Below are 19,126 nucleotides of genomic sequence, written 5' to 3' on the forward strand. Positions count from 1 at the left end.
GGAGAGTTTGGTGTTTACTTGGTGTCGGACGGTTCCAGCAGACCCTACCGCTGCAAGATCAAAGCGCCCGGATTCGCCCACCTGGTACGAACTTTCGAGACGACGCTGCAATATTTAAAGACACAGTCGCGCGTTGCTTCGTGCTCGAGGCTACGCTGACTTCTTAAAGTACCGACAGTGCTGTTTTTATTTATACGCCACCTGCTCCTTCCTTCCTGCCTCGTTTTTAATGGAGTTCTTCAAAGATGCTAATGAAGTGACAATTCATATTTTTCTTTTCTTCTCTAGGCCGGTTTGGACAAAATGGCCAAAGGACACATGCTCGCAGACGTCGTGGCCATTATTGGTAAGTGACATCATCAACGTGCGCCTGGTCCCAATGGTCACGAACCTTCTTCTTTCGACAGGCACGCAGGACATCGTGTTTGGGGAGGTGGACCGCTGAGCAAGACCCTGCCTGCCTGATGTTCTGTGATATATAATGCCGAATAAATATTTTATGCTCAGAATCCATAATTAGACTCTTGTCCTTTGTACCGTGAGAGAACAAAATTGTTTGACTTTGCTGTGGTTTTGGTATTCAGAAGAGGGAGTGGCCTGAGCAGATGGACTTCAAACCTAGACCACAACTTCCCCCTCTCTGCAGTGACTTTTTTTTTTTTTGCACTTCGTCATTCTTCAGTGTTCAGCAAAATTGTGTTTTCGACTCAATAGAACCATGGCCTTGTGGCACAGGAGCTCACTACTGGCGGCCGTTCCGCTGTGGATGACTTTCGGTCGAGCCGGTGAGTTGCGGAGGGTGGGCGCTTTGCTGGCTGATGGGGCCCCCAACTTTTGGAAACGAGCTTTCGCTAAGAGTGTTCACATTTACGCGCGTCATATTTTCTCGCCTGCGAAAAGAGAAGCTGAAGCTCTGAGGTGTCGCTGACAGAAAACATATCAACACTTTTAACTTGAACTGAAATCCAAGTTGGCGCTTGTCCACAGTTGGGGATATCGAGGAGCCAAAAGCCGTTTGTTTTGATTCACCCACCAGTCAAAAGTAGCATCTGCTCAAGTTGCTTCAACAAGTCGAGACTATTTCCAAATTCGAGACAAATGTCACTGCGGACATGTGATCAGTCCTCTGAAGAGTGATTCAGTTCTTTTCAATTTTGGGCGTTATACTGGCGGGGGCCAAAAGTTGGGTGAACATAATTTTTTGTTCGATAAAATTTTAATTTGGGCAATTGAACAAAGTACTTTCTGGTTTGCTGTTGTGAAAACTGGCTGTCCTACATTTCACAAGAAAGAAAGTAAGAGAAGGAACTGTCCCTTATATTATAAAAAGCAAACAACCTGTTTGCTTTATTGTGCTACCTAAATTTATTGCAGGAAATGTCAGAAAATTTTATTTATTTATTTAATTATATTATATTTTTAAATTGTTGCAATTTTTGAGATTTTTTTTTTTTTTAATGGTGCTATAATTCAGTTAAATCGATGTCATCTTCTCTCTGCAGTAGCTCTCGCCGAACCGGAGATATGTTATCTGCTGGATGGCATTCTGTTTTTGTATGGCATCATCCTGACCGCGCTCTACTGCAGACTCAAGGTCGGCATTGCTTTTTTTTCCTGAGCCCTAAACCCTAACCCTAACTCTAAACCCTAACCCCTAACCCTAACACTGTCCCTAACCCCTAATCCTAACCCAAACCCTAAACCCTAACGCCTAACCCTAACCCCGAACCTAATCCTAACCTGAACCCCTAACCCCAATTCTAACCCAACCCCTAACCCCTCGCCCCTAAACTCAACCCCAACCCCGAACACAACCCCTAACCCGAACCCAAACCCTAACCCAAATCTAACCCCTAACCCTAAAGCCTAACCATAACCCCTACCCTGAACCCCTAACCCAAACCCTAACCCCTGACCCTAACCCTAAATCTAACCCTCACCCCTAACCCTAAACACTAACCATAACCCCTACCCCTAACCCCTGACCCTAACCCTAACCCCCAAATCTAATCCTATCCCTCACCCCTAACCCTTAAACCCTAACCTTCAACCCCTAACCCTAATCCTAACCCTATTCCTGAATCCAGACCCCCCCCCCCGCCTGTCTATTTTAATGCACCCCAATTCGCAGTAAAATGAATTCCTGGTCGTATTGCAGCCTTACTACTGCGTGTATCACTTGTATGTGGCTTGTCAGTGGATGTGGCTTCACTTCCTGTTTGATTGTGAAAGAAGCTTATAGATTTTTTTAAAGTGTTGATACATATCAAGGTGGAAGATGCAGTTTGACGCTTCTAAATAATAGGCATAGACAGCAATGACTAAATAATAAAATGTTATTACAGATTCGCACTGCTAAAGAGGGGAAGGCAGATGGCAAGCAGGTAAAATGCAGTACAATGCACATGTACAACTGATGTGTCATTAAAAAAAAAAAGTAACACCAATTTTTACTCCTTTCCTCTGACAGAGTGCTTCAGAAGGCATTTACACTGTAAGTCTTTGATACACTTTCAGTGACTGGCACTCACTCACCCAACTGTCTGACTTGTTGTATGTTGCTTATTGTCTACTCAGGGCTTGACTCCTCATGTCCAGGACACATATGCGATAATTGACACCAAGAAGTGACAAGGAAGGAAAACACAAAACATTGCTTCAATTTTTTGTTCGGCTATGCTTATTTCAGCTGCCGTTCGGTGTAATGCAAATTTGTGATTAAGAAAAACAATGTTGTGTTAATCACTTTTTGAGTATTTGTTATTGATTATTGTATTGAGCAGTTACTTATAACAAGGAAAGACATGATTAAATAGCACCCCCTTTTCCCCCTTGGTGATTGCATTAATCAGTTACTAATAAAAAGGAAAAATGTGATTAAATGGCACTTTTTTGGTTTGATTTCATGGGCTCCTTCTGGTGTACACCTTGGCCACTTGAGGGAAGTATAACGAGACGTACGGGTCTACCTAGCAACAGTACATGATGAAAGTCTCGAAGTTAGCAATTAAGCCTTGTTAATATTAGTCTCACTTCATCGAATATAAAGAATAAATGCCTGTCAGTATGTTTTGGCGCGTTTCTGCGTTGCTTCGATTTACTCCATTGCAGAAAACAATGCAACATTAGCTTTAGCATTGGGCTGGTAGGCAAGCTATGGAAGAGATGTGTAAAAATGATTCACAGAACTTTTTTAGTCAATTTCAGTGATCAGAATAATTTTCCTGTGTCAAATATGAACCAAGTTCTTTTAAAACTGGCGAAAAAAATTCACTAAATGGCCAACGTCATAATCCTGAGTCAATCGTGTGATGTAACGTAATTTAAATGTAGGGATAATTAAAATAAAAAATCAAGATTTGAGAACTACAATGAATATGCCATTGAAATGTCATGCAAAATTATCTGAACGACTCCTTTTAGTAAAGTAGTATAATGTAATATACCGTAAATGTCGAAAACTACCAAATAAGGCTATGTCATGACTATTATTTGCTGACATAATTGTTATCATACAAAGCATAATATTGACTAGTTTGAATTGGGTAAAGAGAGAAGGCAGCAGTTTGCAACAATGGATGGATGTACAGTACACTAGAATGCTGGGACATCCTGTGTGGTGTTCCTCAGGGTTCAATGCTAGGACCAATGTTATGTATAAATGATCTTTTCCATGTACGAAAATCCTTGAAATGCATCCAAAATGTTTTGTTTTGTTTTTTTTTACCCTAAAAATTGTTGAAGAAGCATTAAGTGTTTTGTCAAAAGTTTTTAAAAATGTATGCGAGTATGCGGGGGGTCCACTGTACTGCTCAAATACACCAAAAGGTGGCAGATTTGGTAGTCATTTTTTTGTTTGCTGGAGGATTTGTCTTGTCTGCAGCCTCAGGTGTGAACAAGTAACGACGAGAGTGGAAAAAAAAACTGTCAACGGGCCTCCACCAAACCGGAAAGTTGACTCGAAAGGTCGAAAGGGAGGTGGAAGCACAAGTGTGCATGTAATGCAAACAGGTGTATCCCTGACAGGTGAGCTTTCTGCTCTCACCATGTGTGTGTTAAACCACCACAAAAAACAGACCGGATCTTAGGACTTTTGCTTTATACAGTATTTAGGACTCTAGATTCCCAGTAGCATGGCTGCGTTCGGCAGCATAGGCTGATGATTTGGCGACTCAAGTATTGCAACAACTGTTGTGAGGATGACATCCTGGCTCAGAGGACTCTCGCTGTGTCTCCTGGTCCCATGGATCTCTGGTAAGAAGTATTTTTATGCTACGTCGTAGGATGCATGTGTCCTCCTGGTCCAGGTCATTGAACATATGCTCTTATGATCAATAATATCAGGATTACGTAAATCAAGTATGTCAACAAAAAGGCGTGTTTGCTCCGATCATCAACAAATTTCCAATAAAGTATCGGCGCTCAGGAATTCCGAACAAAAGCACACTTGAGTGCCGCAGCCTTTCAATAGGCTGAGAAAAAATAACAGTGGCGTGCTGTTGCCTGATGTATCAGGAAAAACAGGTTGCTGTTGATCCATTTTCTTATGGTGTTGAGAAAAAAAAAATCTCACTCATCAGTCACATCACATTACATTCATACTGTGTGTTTACATCTGCATATTTCCTTCATCTCTAGCAGGATCAAAATCAGGCACATGTCTAGGAAGGCGGGCATTGTTTGGCCACACAAAAAAGTTTTGGTCTGTTGCTTCTTTGGGGCCACCAATCAACTCACGGCCCTCCCTGTAAAATGGAGATAGCTTTCGATTTAAGTGTTCAAGATGGACGAAATTAGCACAGATGTGGGGAACTCCTTCGTGTCCTTTAGTCTTTGTTTCACTTTCAAGCAGAAGGAGAATTGGCAAAAATGTGATTTTTTTTGGAGGGTTCTGGGGTGGGGAAGCTTGAACGTCATTATTTGAGTTTTACGGTGTACTTCGTGGTTGGGCAACTTGATGGAGGGAGGGCGCCACAATGTTTCCATCAGTGCTCCTGGGGTGCCACGTAGGACTTCCTCATCGGATATGTGACCAAAATGCTCTTTTTGCTCAGGACAAAATATGAGCAGATGTGCCAAATAGCCAATATTTGGTCGGACCCACATTTTTTTTCCCACGCGTCATGTCTTCGAAATGGACACAATGAAGCCATGTGTTGCCGGTGAACGGGGGGGGCGAGCCGCTGTTCACAGGAAATGCATGAATCATGGCCGCTGACTTGACGCGCGCAGTCTCGTTCTCACCGCACAGCGTTGTGAATCATTTGCTGTGTTCGTGTGACGAAAGAGTTGCGCTTGTAGTCCCTCGTCTGAAAACATGATACCAGCCTCATACCAAACTCATTCTCATCAATGCGGATACTTTTGAGTAATCCAGGTAGACTCGGCATTTTTCTTTCTTCCTCCACTCTAAAATAAATACAATAGGATGTACGTAGTGCATGTTTGCCTTTTGAGGTTCACGTGACACCTGATCTGAACAGGCAAAGACATTTGTAAACAGGCTGTTCACACGACACTGTGTGTGTCATTTACTGCACGTCTGTCGTTAATTCCGGCCCTGTCCAGACACGATGCGCTACGACAGGTTGTCTCGTGTAACTTGTCAAGCGGCATATCTTCACTTGTACTGATAGCGCAACGTCGGTCTCTGCCTGCGCGTGCAAAACAGCTCCTCTTGTTCCCAACGCAGGACAAAAATATTGGGACACCGACAAGCAGCGCTGGGCCAGGAAAGCCTTTCTCGCCGGTCAGAAGCAGACATACGTTTAGAACCTAGATTCTCATCCTTGCTCCATGAAACTGTCTTCTTGTATTCCCTACGTGCTATTCTGTCCATTTCGTAGCGTTACTCTCAAAAGTCACTGTCGTTCTTCATCGCAGTGACTGGAGAATTTGTCAAGCGGCCCCCGAATGACTCCATCTACTCGTTGGCCGAAAAGGAGACGGTCCTGCCCTGCCGCTTCCAGCCTGAGGAAATGCAGTTGGTGGTGCAGGTCACGTGGTACAGGGAGACCCCAGAGGGCTGGGACCAGATCATCACGGCTCATCACATTGACGGCCAGACTGGTAGTTACATTTGCAATGAAATGAACGCACCAGAATGAATAGCGAAATTTTAATTTTTTTGGAAAGAACAAATAATTTTGCTTGTGTTTGTATGTGCGTGCTTTTTTCCTCACAATAAAGTCAAATATTATTCCTTGTTGACAGCTTTTGGAGCGTGGTCTGGCCGTGTGCGATTCAACAGCAGCATCCCCACCGAGGACTCATCTTTAGTGCTCTTCAGCACAGACGTCTCAGACGAGGGGCGCTACACATGTCACGTCAACTCCTACCCTTTGGGAAACTTTGACCAAATAGTGACTCTCATGGTCTGGAGTGAGTATCTCATCTTTTTGAAAACGCAAATATGGACTCAAACAAACAAGACAGAAGCAAATAAACAGCACATATGCAACAACACAGCAGGTCCAGTGACAAAATGATCTTGGAGTGGGACTGGGTTAAATTTTGGAGTAGTCACACAAGGTGGTATGAAGGAGGCAATCAGGATTTGGATTGGTTGAGAGATTGAGAGAGTGTGGCCATAGAGAAGTCGCTGAGAGGAATAATGAGGTGAAGCCTGTCAGTGGGTTGATGAGGCGGACAAAAAAAGCCCAGGATTCAAAACATCAATTTATCCACAAAAGTAAAAATTTTATTTCAGAGAGTAATTTCACACTACTATTTCCACCAAAATATATATGTTTTTACTTATTTCAATATCAGCATTAGAGGTGTCAAAATTAATCGATGAAACACCCATCCATTTTCTGATCCGCTTCTCCTCACAAGGGTCGCGGGGCGTGCTGGACCCTGTCCCAGCTGTCTTCAAGCAGTAGGTGGGGAACACCCTGAAATGGTTGGTCAATGAAACAGCTAATCGATTATCAAATTAATCTGTAACTATTTTAATTGACTGTCTTTTTTTCTAACATTTAGGCGAACAAAATAAAGTGTTTAACTGAAGTTGAACAACATGGGATTCGGTGACTAGTTTTGAATTGGATGCAAAGCTACGTGGATTCAAATTAAAAGTTTGCAAGAACGGATAGATTTGAATCCCAATGCTATGGACAACATGTATGGCGTCCCGCAGGGGTCAATGCTGGGTCCAATGTTTTTAATATATATTTGTTTATCCTTGCACACAAAGGGGGTTAAAATCAGGGGATGCTGTGGTGTTGTTAGCTGTGGGCCTGTGACGCCCATCTGATTATATATGTCCAATTTTACATTGGACATGTAAATGACATTTACAATGAGTCAAAATCCTTGAAATGATAGATGACACGAACTGGTTTCTGGGAATACATTGTAATTTGCAGCAAGTTCTGTTCTCGCTGACCACAGGGATGAGCACATTTAAAAATTGATTTGATAGAAATATCACTTCAACATGAATAAAACAGAAATCATGGTCCCCTCCTTCTGTACCTGAACGCATCCAGGTACAGATAGAAGGTGCAAATTTAGAAAGGGGGTGCCTAAGTCGCACTCCAACTGTGGCTGCTGTACAAATTCATTGATATTTGACATCATGCTTCTCGTCCAGCCATCCCGATCTCCTCCTTGGATCCTGTGATTCTGGTCGAGGGGCAGTCATATCGGCAGGCAGCTTCGTGCCGCTCTTTGGCCCGCCCGGCACCACAGCTGTCGTGGGACACCGAGCTGCACGGTCAATCTATGAACCGTTCCTGGGCGAACGGGGCGATTACCACCCACTTCTCCTTGCACCCTTTGCGGAAAATGAATGGGAAGAAGCTGGATTGTCTGGTGTGGCATCCGACTCTCACGGCGGGGCCGCGTCGGCACCAAAACAAGCTGGTCGTACACTGTGAGTGGGATCAAATTTGGGATGACCAAATCAGGTTCCAGACATTGCTCAACCGTCTCGTATACGTCCCTTCCAGTTCCTCCCGATTCTGAGGTGTCGGGCTATAACGGGGACTGGTATGTGGGCCGGGAGCATGCTGCCCTGACGTGTGTGAGTGGAGGAAACCCCAAACCGCAGCAATTCACCTGGGCCAGGTACAGTTATATTGTCTGTTGACTAAGCGTCTGGACCGTTGCTTTTACTGTAACTCCGAGCGTGATTACACCATGACATCAACACTGGCATATAGCTGTTACGTTGAACCTGACGTACTCGAGTCATCGTGTGCTTGCTCACTTTGGGGGATTAAAAATCAGTCATCGGGGTGTGGCTAGTGCGGTTCGGTTTAACAGAAAAACAACATGTGTCACCGAAAGTTAGTGATGCCAACTTGTTTTGATTGCGCGCAACGTGGTAGTTGACGTTCACTTGAGTTCATTTTCACTGACCACACCCAAGCGTGATTACTTCACGACTTGTTCAATCATGAAATAATTTAAATTGAGCCAGTCTGACAAACTAGGGTCTGTCAAAAGATCTCAAAAAAGCAGCAACAAAACGCCCTGATACACAGAAATTAAAGAACAGATGGGCAAAAAAAACAAACAATTTTTGAAGGTGTGTGTCTTGTTACATCTGGTGTAAATGTAACAGCATTTGAGGACGACAATCATCTCAGCAGTCAAACATGGTGGTGGTAGTGCGATGGCCTGGGGCTGCTGATTACTTCAGGACCTGGACAATTTGCTGCAACTGTTTGGAACCATGAATTTGGCTCTTTACCAGGAAATATTTAGAAAGAATGTTTGGCCATCCTCATGCTGAAGTTCACTTGGGTTTTGTAGCAAGAAAATGATATAAAACACACCAATGAGTTATCATCTGAATGGCTTAAAAAAACAAAATGAAGGTTTTGGAGTGGCCGAGTCAAAGTCCAGATTTGAATCCAATTGAAATGCTGTTGCATGACCGTTCATACTCAAAAGCCCTCCAGGGGTTACTGAATTAAAGCAATGCAGCTTGGAAGACTGGTCCAAAATATCTCCACAAAGATTTGCAAGTTCTAGAAGATTTCACTTGTTGCTGCCGACCACTTAATTTGGTTTAGGGGGCATGTAGAGCCGAGGCAGTTACACTTCCTTTGTTGAATGTTATAACATAAAGAACAAAAAACTGTTCTGTATGGTAACCCTAAAAACGCCGAGGAGCAATTTGGGAAAAAAAAACATCTCTTGAATTCGATTTTTATGATGATTAAAACAAAAATTGGCTTGCTGATTCCAAAACTGCAGTCAGTTATTACATTAGCATGTCAAGTATTTTTCTCCACAGTTTGCCAGAGAAGCGAAATTCCATGGATAAGCTCTCGTAAGACTGATCATCGTGTTAAGACTCGAGCATTCACTCAATCAAACATGGCGCAAATGTGCGTGACAAGTGACGACAGTCAAGCAGCCAACCTTTTCCTGACTAACTTCAGTTTGTGTCGCGTGGCGCAGAAAAGATTTGTCTCAGTCCGTTTAATTTGTTCGTTTTGTGTGTTTAAGTACTTCATATCCGAATAAAAGAAAAACTCGTCGTTCCACCTGCGATGGGGCGGAATGGCTCGCACTTGCAGTTCAGCCCCAGTGTTTTTTTTTTTTTGTTTTTTTTTAATTGTTGTTTGTAACGTCAACTTGGCTGGCATAAAAACCCGTAAACAAGAGCGTCAGCGTCGGCAGTCCCGCGCGCGCACGAGCGCACGCAGCGGGTCCAACCTGTTGGCTTTGTCAATAGCAGGCGTCTTGGTGAAGCAATCGCTTGGTGGCACGCCGTCGTGTTTGTGCTTGCGCGGATGGAAGGCGGAGGAAAAGCGAAAAGGTGGCCCGATCGCGGAGGGAACTGAAAGAGAGACGGCTGGTGAGGAAGAGGAACAGAATGGATGAAGTCATTGAATGTTTGACTGCCTCAAAATGATAGAAATAGTCACTCGAAAGATAAATGGTACACACAAGGGTTGGCCATCGGGAGTTTTGGGAAAATGTGTATTTCCGGGCAAGTCCTGGCCATCGCGGCCATCAGCGATCGTCCAGCAAACCCGCAGCTCTCCCCGACACGATTAACACCCCATCGCCGACTACGTTTCGCCGTCTGCATCAACTTTTCAGCGAACAGCAAAAACTCCAGTTTTTGTCTCCACATGGTCTCATCAGACCTGTTCCTTGTGTCAACCAATCAGCTCCCTCCAGCCACCCATGTCTTGTCAAAGATGTTCCTCGTTGTCTCGTGAGTTTGGTGTTACAATATTTAGTTCCCTTCATTTCTTTTCGGGCTGCGTCGCATCGATGTTGCTGCCTTCAAAAGTCGCGTAGCTTTTATCGTGTTATGTTTGCTGTTGTGGAGAGAGTTTTCTTTCCTTGTGTTCCTTCATTCAGTGTGGCTTTATTTTATTTTATTTCATTTTGTCCAACTTTCACCATCGCCACTAAACAAATTTTCTTTTATGCTGTTAAATGATCTTGAATTGAATGTTATTTCGCTCACTTAAACGCTTTCGACTTATGTCTATGTGAAAAAATGCTTAATTGAAATATCAGTCAAGGAACAACTACCTTAATTTGGGTGCGGGGGTGGGGGTGGGGGGAGCCTCTTGGATATAAAAAGTCTACACACCCCTGCCCAAATGCCAAGGTTTTGTGACGTAAATAAATGAGACCAAGGCAAATCATTTCACAACTTTTTCAACTTTTAATGGAATTCGTAACCTGTCCACCTCAAATGTGCGTGTGTTTTTTTGAAATCATTTTCCGAGAGGAAGTAAAACGAACCAAGTGAAATAATGTGGTTGCACAAGTGTTAAATTGTATGTTGCGGTTTTCAGAATTATCCAATCACATTGACACGCCTGTTCAGCGGGAGTCAACAACATTTGCGTCCATTTAAAGTGCCTCTTCTGAGTAACCTTAAATCAATTTCAGCTGTTCTGGAGGGCTTTTCAGACATTTCTTTTGTTTTCTGGCAAAAGCCTGAAGTTTTTGTACTTTGCACGAACACTCGAGATTTGTTCTAATATATGAGTTGAATGTGATAGGTCAATTCCAAACACAGCCACGTTGCAGTTTTTAAGAGGGTGTGCACACTTTTGAAAACATCACTTTAAAAAAAAAATATATTTTTTTTATACCTTGCCTAGAAAATTTCTTTTTGGATCGAGTGGTTGGGGTCGTAAGCCAACTTAATGGTGGAAAATGTTGGAAATGACTGACCTTAAAGAATCAGAATTGCATTTAGTCTCAGGTGTGTCATGTTTGTGTCAACAGACACGGTAAGGCTTTGCCCGCCGGTTTGATCCCTCACCCCAACGGAACCCTGGAGTTCCGGCGCCCCCTCAGCCTATCAGACAGCGGCACCTACCAGTGCGTGGCGAAGAATGAGGTTGGCGTGGGCACGGCGGAGGTGGAGATTTTCGTGTCAGGTAGCCGTCCAGAGTTGAGCCTTTGACAAACCGCCCCCCCCCCACGGCTGCGCAGACTTCTGACCGCTTCCTTGCTTTGCCTTTCCTGCAGAGTTTCCCGAGAGGCAGATCATGTCGGAGACGACGACGATGGTCGTCGTCGGGGTCATCGCCGTGGGGCTGCTCCTCTTGATGCTGGTCATCATCATCACTGTCACCTGTCATCACAAGAAGAAGAACAAGAAGCTCAAGAGGGAACTGACCGAGAAGAAGTATGGAGCAGGGTTATGATAGTCTGGGGTTTCTCATGATCGTTAGTTTTTTTATTTCATTTGGACTTTTTTCAAATTCACTTTTGATAGGAGGTTTGTTCGTTTTTAGTTTTTCAAAAACGATTCATTTTTCTCTCGTTTTTATTGGTTTTAGTATTGGTTTTAGTTTTGTTTCTGGGGTATTTGGCGAGTGATTTCAAGATAAAAGCAAATAAATAAATAAATAAATAAATAAATAGATAGATAGATAAATAAATAGATAAATAAATAAATAAAGGTTGAAAAGTACTGAATAATAAAGTAAGGCTGTTACAATCATACCAAAATAAATACATTTAAAATGAACCCTTAAAGGTGACGTCTGATATTAATTGACCAAGGCGAAAACAAAGGACATAGTTTTATAACCGCAAGATGTTTCAGTTCGTTTTCCTCTTTTCCAAAGCATTTTCCTTTCCAATGAACGAAAATGTTCTTTCAATTTGAGTTCCAATTATTTTGTTGGTCTTCATTGACGATAATGACCGCGGTATGGAACAAGGAAATTGGATGAATACGCTATCCAGTCAGTGTAAAAAAAACACGCGGATCTCATTTTTCCATCTTTTTTTGTGCGCAGGGAGGAAATAAGCACTCTGTCCTGGCAAGCTTCTTTGAGGAGGATCAACTCGGTCAGCACAGATGCAAGAGGAGCGGTAATGAATTATTCTCTCTCTCCCCGACAACACAGAACAAACACGATGACACTTTTCTCGTCTGTCTGCGCGACCCAGTTCTGCCTGGGAGACAAAACCGGCAGATTGAGTCAGTGATTCTTTGTCAGACATGAAATGGAAGACATAATGAAGCGCTCGGGATGAGACGGGAAAGGAGGCGCCGCTTTGTCTCTCTTGAGGAAGCGGGAAAAGTTTTGACGGTGGGAAGTTTCGGCAAGTTTGCGCACAAGTATCAAAGTCTGTCTGCTTCCTGTCATTGCAGACGGAGGAGAGCATCCCGCTGAGAGTGGAGGGAACCTTGTCCTCCCTTGGGGTCAGTCCGCTCGCCGCAATGATCAAACTCGCTGTTCGTTTCATTCCTGTCTGTGAGTCAGAGTGTCGATGGAACCACTCCAAATTGTCATATTCCAAAAAAATATAGATACATGAATATTGGATGACAAGAGGCCCTGGTTGGTTCCATTTCCTTCCCGCAGTGCCACTTGAATAAAAGACAGTCAGCAAATCATTTTCAGTTCACGCAGCAGGAACCTCTGACCGTGCAAGCTACTAATCCGCCACTTGTGATCTGCGTCTATTTCCTGTGCTGATAGGAGCTGGCCCCCAGCCGTGACAGTCGCTCCACTATCATGGGTGGGAGGTCGGGAGGAGGGGAAGGAGGAGGGGGAGCGTACGACTACCTGGGTCGCCCGGTACTACTCAACTCGCAGAAGGGCAGAGAGAGCCTCTTGGACCATGATGAGGTGAGTAAAACTTTGCACACGTTCCAAAAGCTAATTATAAATAAAGCTGTGTTGTATTGTATTCTCCTTAGCGTAGCTCCATCTAATGGACGCATAACGCAACTGCGGCCACTATTGCAGCTTCTATTCTATGCACCTTATAATGCGGTATATATGAAAACGGTTTTAAAATAGGCCATTCATTGAAGCTGCGCCTTATACTCTGAAGTGCCTTATAGTGTTTTAAAGATCGAGAGAATGTCAAAACTGAAATCACAATTAAAACCATTAATTGCCCAGCCCTACATCGAATACAAAATCTGTGTCCAAAATTCAGCTGCTGCGCTGACGACTAAAACCAAACTTGAAATTTACAACGAAAGCAATTTTTATTTGCAAATTAAGAATGACTGCCTGAGTTTACCTACATTACATTAAAATACCTTTATGTTGGTGTGTACATCTGCAGCAGGGAACTTCCCTTCCGTGTCGCGTGCCGACACCGTTGACCATCAGGTCCACTGACATGCTCGGGGAGCAAAACGAAGAATGGTCAAGGCCAGCGAGTTCCGTCAGGTCTCTGCGCCACCCCTCCCCGAGCTACTGCACTCCCTCCATGACCGACAATGACGACGAGGTGGATGAAGGCCTCGGGGGTCCCGCCAGCCAGGAGCATCCTGATGACCGGGAAAGCCAGAGCAGTCGCTCCCAGGTGTCTGAGGCGCACAGCCACAACCAACTCACAAATGGCACAAAGAGGTTCAAACCGGAGATAGGCCACACCGTGGTTGGCCCTCATGCCTCGCTGGTGCACAAGGTCCAGATCGTGTAGGGGGAAGCTGCTCACAACTCGCCAAGAAGCAGTTTATTTGTAAGAACTGCCAAGTGTTTAAAGGACAATTTGAAAACAATCTTGTACTCTCTGGACTCAAGGAAATGCAGATGGGACATTTGGATTTTAGGATAGTTTGTTCTGCTCTTTCTGTTACAAATATGTATATATTAACATATATCGATATGCAGTATATCTATATATACGGTAAGTGTATATCTATATATCTATCTATCTATGCACATACATTTTGATTTCTGGCTTATTGGACTCCTTCTGTGACAAATATGTGCCATAGCAAGAATTCCAAATATGGCAAATATGAAGTATTATTCTGTCTCGCGCGCGGACTTTAGTTTTTTTTTATATGATGTTTTTTCCTTTCAACATTAAGAATATATTTGAATGGAATTTGTCCCAAAACTCTTTTAAAGGGGGATATGGCCAAATGGCACTTTCTTACTTTGCTTTGCTCCTCCTGTCACAATTTTTTGTGCCGCAGCGAGAACCCCAGATAGTATTGTACTTCAAATTTTCTCCCCTAAGAAAAATATTTGAATACAGTTTGAATAAAAACCGGTTTATTTTGGGCATCCACACTTTGAAAAGCAGTCATTGTCTGCCGACGACCGTTTTCGTTGTCTTCAGCGTCCTTTAGTGGCGACTTTGGGAACTGCAGAAAATCTGACAACAGTTCAAATGCCTATATGAGTTATAATTTACAAACGTGACATCAAGGTTGAATAATCACATTTAGTACATTTGTGTCGTACCATGTAACAACAGGCGACTGCGTTATGTGCCCATGTATTTGTTTTTGACCCAGTTAAAAAAAAGGCACTTTTATGTGTGACGTCATCACATTGACAGTTGCCTACTGTACGTTTTATTTTGTGTAAACGAGTTTTTCTTGTACCGCGCGGTTCGACGTACGTCACTGATTTTGTACGTTTTGTAAATGAGCAATAAAGTTATGGGTGACAGAAAAAAAACAGGAAACTGATCTGGACAGCTAAGATGGCGGAGGAGCAGCAAGAAGCATCACAGGGGGAGATGGAGGGTGAGAAAAACAAAGTGGAAACACAACACAGCAATACGCAGCGAGGCCACTCGTCTCTGGAGGTTTAAGCCACTTCAAACCACAGTGCTTTTTGTCGCTTTTGGCCCGATGTCCTTCCGTCAGACTAAGCGGTTGCCACGCAGCGTCCAAATAGAGAAAGGGGCCATAGCTTGTTTGCTAATGCTAACATTGCTGCACAAAGAAACGCTTGTTTAGCCACTTTCGCAGACGACTTTCAGTCTCGAGATTTGGGACATCTAATCAACATTAAAGCGATAAACTCAACGTTAAACATAAACGACGTGGGGCCGGGGGGTCTCGAACTCGCAGGCGTTGTAAACGCATTCCAGGTCACGTCATCCTCATTTGACCTTTTTTGAATTTTTTTTTTAAAATTTAACATTTAGTCAGTTCATCTGAGAGGTTAACACACGGAAATAACTCTGCCTTCTTCCATAGGAGTGAACTGCTTGGCGTATGATGAGGCCATAATTGCACAGCAGGACAGAATTCAACAGGAGGTGAGAATTTTACCTCCAGGAGCTGCTCTTGTTTTAAATTCGGGATTCTAATTAACAGATTTCCCCCTCCCTCAAATCAACTCGTTGTTGGCCATGCAGATAGCCAACAGTAACCCACTCGTGTCGGAAAGAAAGGAACTGTCCGTGCTGCAGAGGGAGTACTCCGAGGAAGACACAGTTTATCAGCTCAAGATCAAGGTCAGTGGAACCTCATCAATGTGTCCCGTGTAAAATCCATGCCAATTACTTTTTTTTTTTTGCTGCTTCGTCACAGGACTTGTACAAAAAATATTCATACATCCGCAAGACAAGACCGGACGGCAACTGTTTCTACAGAGCCTTTGGCTTTGCACATCTCGAGTCTCTACTAGATGACAGCAAAGAACTGCAGAAGTGAGTGCTACACGGGGGGGAAAAAAAAAGGGAATAATAAAAATATAAACTGGGTGAGCTCAAAATTTCAAGGCAAAACAACGTCTAATATTTGAAGTTGGGCAATTGAACAAAATGTTTTAAGTTGCGCTAATGTGAAAATTGGCTTTCAACAAAGAATTCCCCCTTGTCCCCAAAAATTAAAGATGTCGGGGGGGGAACAACTCATTAAATTATTTTGGAGCAAACAAACCAACATTTGTTTCCATAAATGTCAATCATTTGTATTTGAAAGTTGTTCCAATTTGTTTTAGCCCCCACCAAAAGAAAAAGTTATGTTTTTGTTGTTGTTTTTTTTTTTTTCTTTACGGTGCAAGCTTTCATGGCATGTGCGTGTACACATTGCCAACTCTGTTCAGGTTCAAAGCGGTGGCAGCGAAAAGCAAACTGGACCTGGTTAACGAGGGATTCACCGAGTTCACCATTGAGGACTTCCATCACACTGTGAGTTTGCGACATCATCGGTTTTGTCTTCGGGACTTCCTCAGTCACGTCTCCGCTGTCCGGCTAGTTCATGGGCCTGATCGAGCTGTGTGAGAAGCAGCCCAGCTTGAAGGAACTCCTCAGATCCTTCAACGACCAGAACGTGTCGGACTACGTGGTGGTATATTTGCGGCTGCTCACCTCGGGCTACCTGCAGCGGGAGCACGCTTTCTTCCAGCACTTCATCGAGGGAGGACGCTCGGTCAAGGAGTTTTGTCAGCAGGTACCTCGGAACTTGCCCTTGACGGAATGTTTCTCGAAAAATGGCAGATCATGACTGTGCTTTTTATTTCTTGTTGTCCCCCCCTCGCAAGGAGGTGGAGCCCATGTCGAAAGAAAGCGACCACATTCACATCATCGCCTTAGCCCAGGCCCTGAACTTATCCATCCTTGTGGAGTACATGGATAGAGGCGAAGGCGGAACGGTTAATCATCACGTCTTCCCCGAAGGCGGCGACCCGCGCATCTTTCTCCTCTACAGACCAGGCCATTATGACATCCTGTACAAATAAAGCCCCCCATCACCCCCCACCCCCCTTCCACATGTTTGAGAAAATAGAAGTGACTCCAGGCGTTTAGAGTTGTACAGGTTTCTTTTGTGGTTGTAAATGTTATCTACTTGCTTTGTTGGATTCTTTTCCTTTGTTACACTGCATTTCATTTTGAGTTTTATTAAAGGGATTTACATCTTATTTCTTGTGCTGTGGGCATTTTGGTGCGAACTCAAACGAAAAAATGGAGAAAAGAAAACAGTTGACAATGTCATGAGTCATTTTGTGCGAATGCAGACAATGAGATAGACCATCATCAAATGGAAGCGTATTGCATTCACTTGGGGGGGGGGGGGGGGTTGGTTTTAGGATTATTATTTTAGTTTCTGTTTTTCAAACCATTTCATTTGTTTTATGGAATAATTTTTTTGTTTTTGAATTTTTTTCGGGTGGTTAGATTTTTTTTCTTCTGTTTTGGGGAATACAGTATATTTAAATATTCAAAAATAACATTAAAAACATTTAAAAAAACGAATTCCCCCCCCCCCCCACAACTGAATTTTTTTGTAGAACATAAACTTGGAAAACAACCCTCTCAAAAATTGCTCAGGAAAAAAAAATATTTTTCAAGTGAGGGAAATGCGCTTCCGTATCATCATAAAGAAGAAACCAACATTTCGTCATGATCATGACGCGCAACGAAGATCGTCTATTCATCGGCCAAAACGAACAAGGATTTTGTAGTCCATGTTTTTAATTTAAGATCCGAGTCAGCCCACCTGCCAGCATATCTCTGGAGCTCGGACGACAAGTCGCTATGACTCCGCTGGCGAAGTCATTTTTGACAAGCCCGAGGATATTTTCAGCATGTTTACGACTTCACTCTTCCCTTAGCTGTACGTTTCACGACGTAACGGTATTAATTTTGTTCTTTTGTTGGGGCGTCCTGCCCTTTTTGGTGCTCTCGCGGCACCTCGTGCAATGCTATTTTAGCTCATATGCTAATAGCACTTTGTTGACGGAAGCGCAGCACATTTTTAATACCTGCTTAACAGTAATTCATATTATTTGTATTAAATGTAATACATGAACGACCCCCAGAATAATGTATTTCCTGGTCCCTTTCCCCCGCGAATAGCCGGGGTCAACTGTAATCATATTGTTAAAATTAACGTTTTGGTTCCGTATTTATCCCAATATAGCATTTTTATTTAAAAAATGCACGACATTAGTGGCAATTTTTATTGTCCTTTTTTTCATGTGCTCATAAAATACATATTTTGTATAGAGCGCAGATGAAAAGCAACTATATAATCACAATGAAACACAAATATCCAGTGGCAGCAACAAACATTGTAATGAAGTTGTAAGGGTGTTCATCATTGGCGGATGTGTCTTTGGATGACCATGAGTTGAATGTGTGTCATATTTAATACATTTGTTTGATTTATCTTGCACTATGTTTTTGTTTCTTTAAAAAAAAAAAGCCCACCTTTAGGATGTGTTTAAAATATGTCTTCCAAGTCAATTCCTGACACACCTTGCATTGCTTGTAAAAATTAAGATTTACTTTGTTTTGAAAGCCATGCCCATATCAACACATTTCATTGTGTGTCTTTAAGGATTCAAAGAAATGGAATAGAACCAATGTTACTTTTGTACATCTGCTGTTAATGGTTAGAGTACATAAAGGTACAAACAATGGACAAATGGCCGATGTTTGAAGGGCTATATAATCAACTGATTTAATCGGCCAGCCAGGCCCGATTTATTATGGTGTAAATCTCATCTAACCTGCCTGTCCTTCTGTGTGTCCGTCTAGCTGAAATGATTGAAAACATGGACAAAAAAGCTACCTGGGACCGCTTCTACGCTGAAAGCAGCCGCAAGACGTTCAAGAACTTTGAGTGGTTCTTTGGCTTCATGTTTGAGAAAATAGAAGTGACTCCAGGCGTTTAGAGTTGTACAGGTTTCTTTTGTGGTTGTAAATGTTATCTACTTGCTTTGTTGGATTCTTTTCCTTTGTTACACTGCATTTCATTTTGAGTTTTATTAAAGGGATTTACATCTTATTTCTTGTGCTGTGGGCATTTTGGTGCGAACTCAAACGAAAAAATGGAGAAAAGAAAACAGTTGACAATGTCATGAGTCATTTTGTGCGAATGCAGACAATGAGATAGACCATCATCAAATGGAAGCGTATTGCATTCACTTGGGGGGGGGGGGGGGGGGGTTTTGGGTTTTTT

At 43.0% G+C, this 19,126-nt stretch overlaps 5 protein-coding genes across 8 annotated transcripts in view; all 5 read left to right on the forward strand.

Annotated features, from left to right (window-relative positions):
* The window catches only part of ndufs2 (NADH:ubiquinone oxidoreductase core subunit S2), a 3,598-nt gene extending 3,085 nt beyond the window's left edge, over positions 1–513 (forward strand). The window contains exons 12-14 of one of the 2 annotated variants that reach the window (XM_019863261.1): positions 1–85; positions 280–346; positions 408–513. In XM_019863261.1, coding sequence (XP_019718820.1) covers positions 1–85; positions 280–346; positions 408–465 — 210 coding nt within the window. In that variant the 3' untranslated portion in view covers positions 466–513. The remainder of the gene's footprint in view (positions 86–279; positions 347–407) is intronic. The other variant, XM_019863262.1, reaches the window with a different exon arrangement.
* A 121-nt stretch (positions 514–634) lies between these two features.
* Positions 635–2,887, forward strand: fcer1g (Fc epsilon receptor IgFc epsilon receptor Ig). Of its 2 annotated transcripts, none has more exons than XM_019863265.1 (5): positions 635–785; positions 1,506–1,594; positions 2,346–2,384; positions 2,471–2,494; positions 2,578–2,887. In XM_019863265.1, exons 1-5 carry the CDS (start codon positions 719–721, stop codon positions 2,629–2,631), a joined length of 273 nt encoding a protein of 90 aa, XP_019718824.1. In that variant the 5' UTR covers positions 635–718; the 3' UTR covers positions 2,632–2,887. The 2 variants fall into 2 exon arrangements, with proteins under 2 accessions (XP_019718824.1, XP_019718822.1); XM_019863263.1 differs by having other exon boundaries at positions 637–785; positions 1,503–1,594.
* A 1,083-nt stretch (positions 2,888–3,970) lies between these two features.
* On the forward strand, positions 3,971–13,936 carry LOC109511892 (nectin-4-like). The gene is made up of 11 exons (XM_019863248.1): positions 3,971–4,254; positions 5,884–6,069; positions 6,214–6,381; positions 7,598–7,879; positions 7,956–8,073; positions 11,218–11,372; positions 11,464–11,623; positions 12,243–12,318; positions 12,602–12,652; positions 12,933–13,082; positions 13,531–13,936. The coding sequence occupies exons 1-11, from the start codon at positions 4,200–4,202 to the stop codon at positions 13,891–13,893; spliced, it is 1,764 nt and encodes a 587-aa protein (XP_019718807.1). The 5' UTR covers positions 3,971–4,199; the 3' UTR covers positions 13,894–13,936.
* A 767-nt stretch (positions 13,937–14,703) lies between these two features.
* Positions 14,704–16,929, forward strand: otub1b (OTU deubiquitinase, ubiquitin aldehyde binding 1b). Its single transcript, XM_019863249.1, has 7 exons — positions 14,704–14,953; positions 15,413–15,474; positions 15,574–15,672; positions 15,749–15,867; positions 16,266–16,350; positions 16,418–16,612; positions 16,704–16,929. The coding sequence occupies exons 1-7, from the start codon at positions 14,911–14,913 to the stop codon at positions 16,899–16,901; spliced, it is 801 nt and encodes a 266-aa protein (XP_019718808.1). The 5' UTR covers positions 14,704–14,910; the 3' UTR covers positions 16,902–16,929.
* Positions 16,930–17,629: 700 nt separating this feature from the next.
* The window catches only part of LOC109511894 (methyltransferase-like protein 12, mitochondrial), a 3,653-nt gene continuing 2,156 nt past the window's right edge, over positions 17,630–19,126 (forward strand). Inside the window, exons 1-2 of one of the 2 annotated variants that reach the window (XM_019863252.1) lie at positions 17,630–17,796; positions 18,703–18,790. In XM_019863252.1, coding sequence (XP_019718811.1) covers positions 18,708–18,790 — 83 coding nt within the window. In that variant the 5' untranslated portion in view covers positions 17,630–17,796; positions 18,703–18,707. The remainder of the gene's footprint in view (positions 17,797–18,702; positions 18,791–19,126) is intronic. The other variant, XM_019863251.1, reaches the window with a different exon arrangement.

This window comes from Hippocampus comes, unplaced genomic scaffold (assembly GCF_001891065.2).
Source record: "Hippocampus comes isolate QL1 unplaced genomic scaffold, H_comes_QL1_v1.1 scaffold18, whole genome shotgun sequence".
Classification (NCBI taxonomy): Eukaryota; Metazoa; Chordata; class Actinopteri; order Syngnathiformes; family Syngnathidae; genus Hippocampus; species Hippocampus comes.

Excerpts from the sequence above, each read along its gene's own strand:
- otub1b (XM_019863249.1), top strand. The coding sequence starts at position 14,911 with ATGGCGGAGGAGCAGCAAGAAGCATCACAGGGGGAGATGGAGG. Across the intron at positions 15,868-16,265 it reads GACAGCAAAGAACTGCAGAA|GTTCAAAGCGGTGGCAGCGA; the intron begins GTGAGTGCTACA and ends AACTCTGTTCAG. Across the intron at positions 16,351-16,417 it reads TTGAGGACTTCCATCACACT|TTCATGGGCCTGATCGAGCT; the intron begins GTGAGTTTGCGA and ends CTGTCCGGCTAG.
- fcer1g (XM_019863263.1), top strand. The coding sequence starts at position 719 with ATGGCCTTGTGGCACAGGAGCTCACTACTGGCGGCCGTTCCGCTGTGG. Across the intron at positions 1,595-2,345 it reads CGCTCTACTGCAGACTCAAG|ATTCGCACTGCTAAAGAGGG; the intron begins GTCGGCATTGCT and ends ATGTTATTACAG. Across the intron at positions 2,385-2,470 it reads GGAAGGCAGATGGCAAGCAG|AGTGCTTCAGAAGGCATTTA; the intron begins GTAAAATGCAGT and ends TTCCTCTGACAG.
- LOC109511892 (XM_019863248.1), top strand. The coding sequence starts at position 4,200 with ATGACATCCTGGCTCAGAGGACTCTCGCTGTGTCTCCTGGTCCCATGG. Across the intron at positions 11,624-12,242 it reads AGGGAACTGACCGAGAAGAA|GGAGGAAATAAGCACTCTGT; the intron begins GTATGGAGCAGG and ends TTTTGTGCGCAG. Across the intron at positions 12,319-12,601 it reads GCACAGATGCAAGAGGAGCG|ACGGAGGAGAGCATCCCGCT; the intron begins GTAATGAATTAT and ends CTGTCATTGCAG.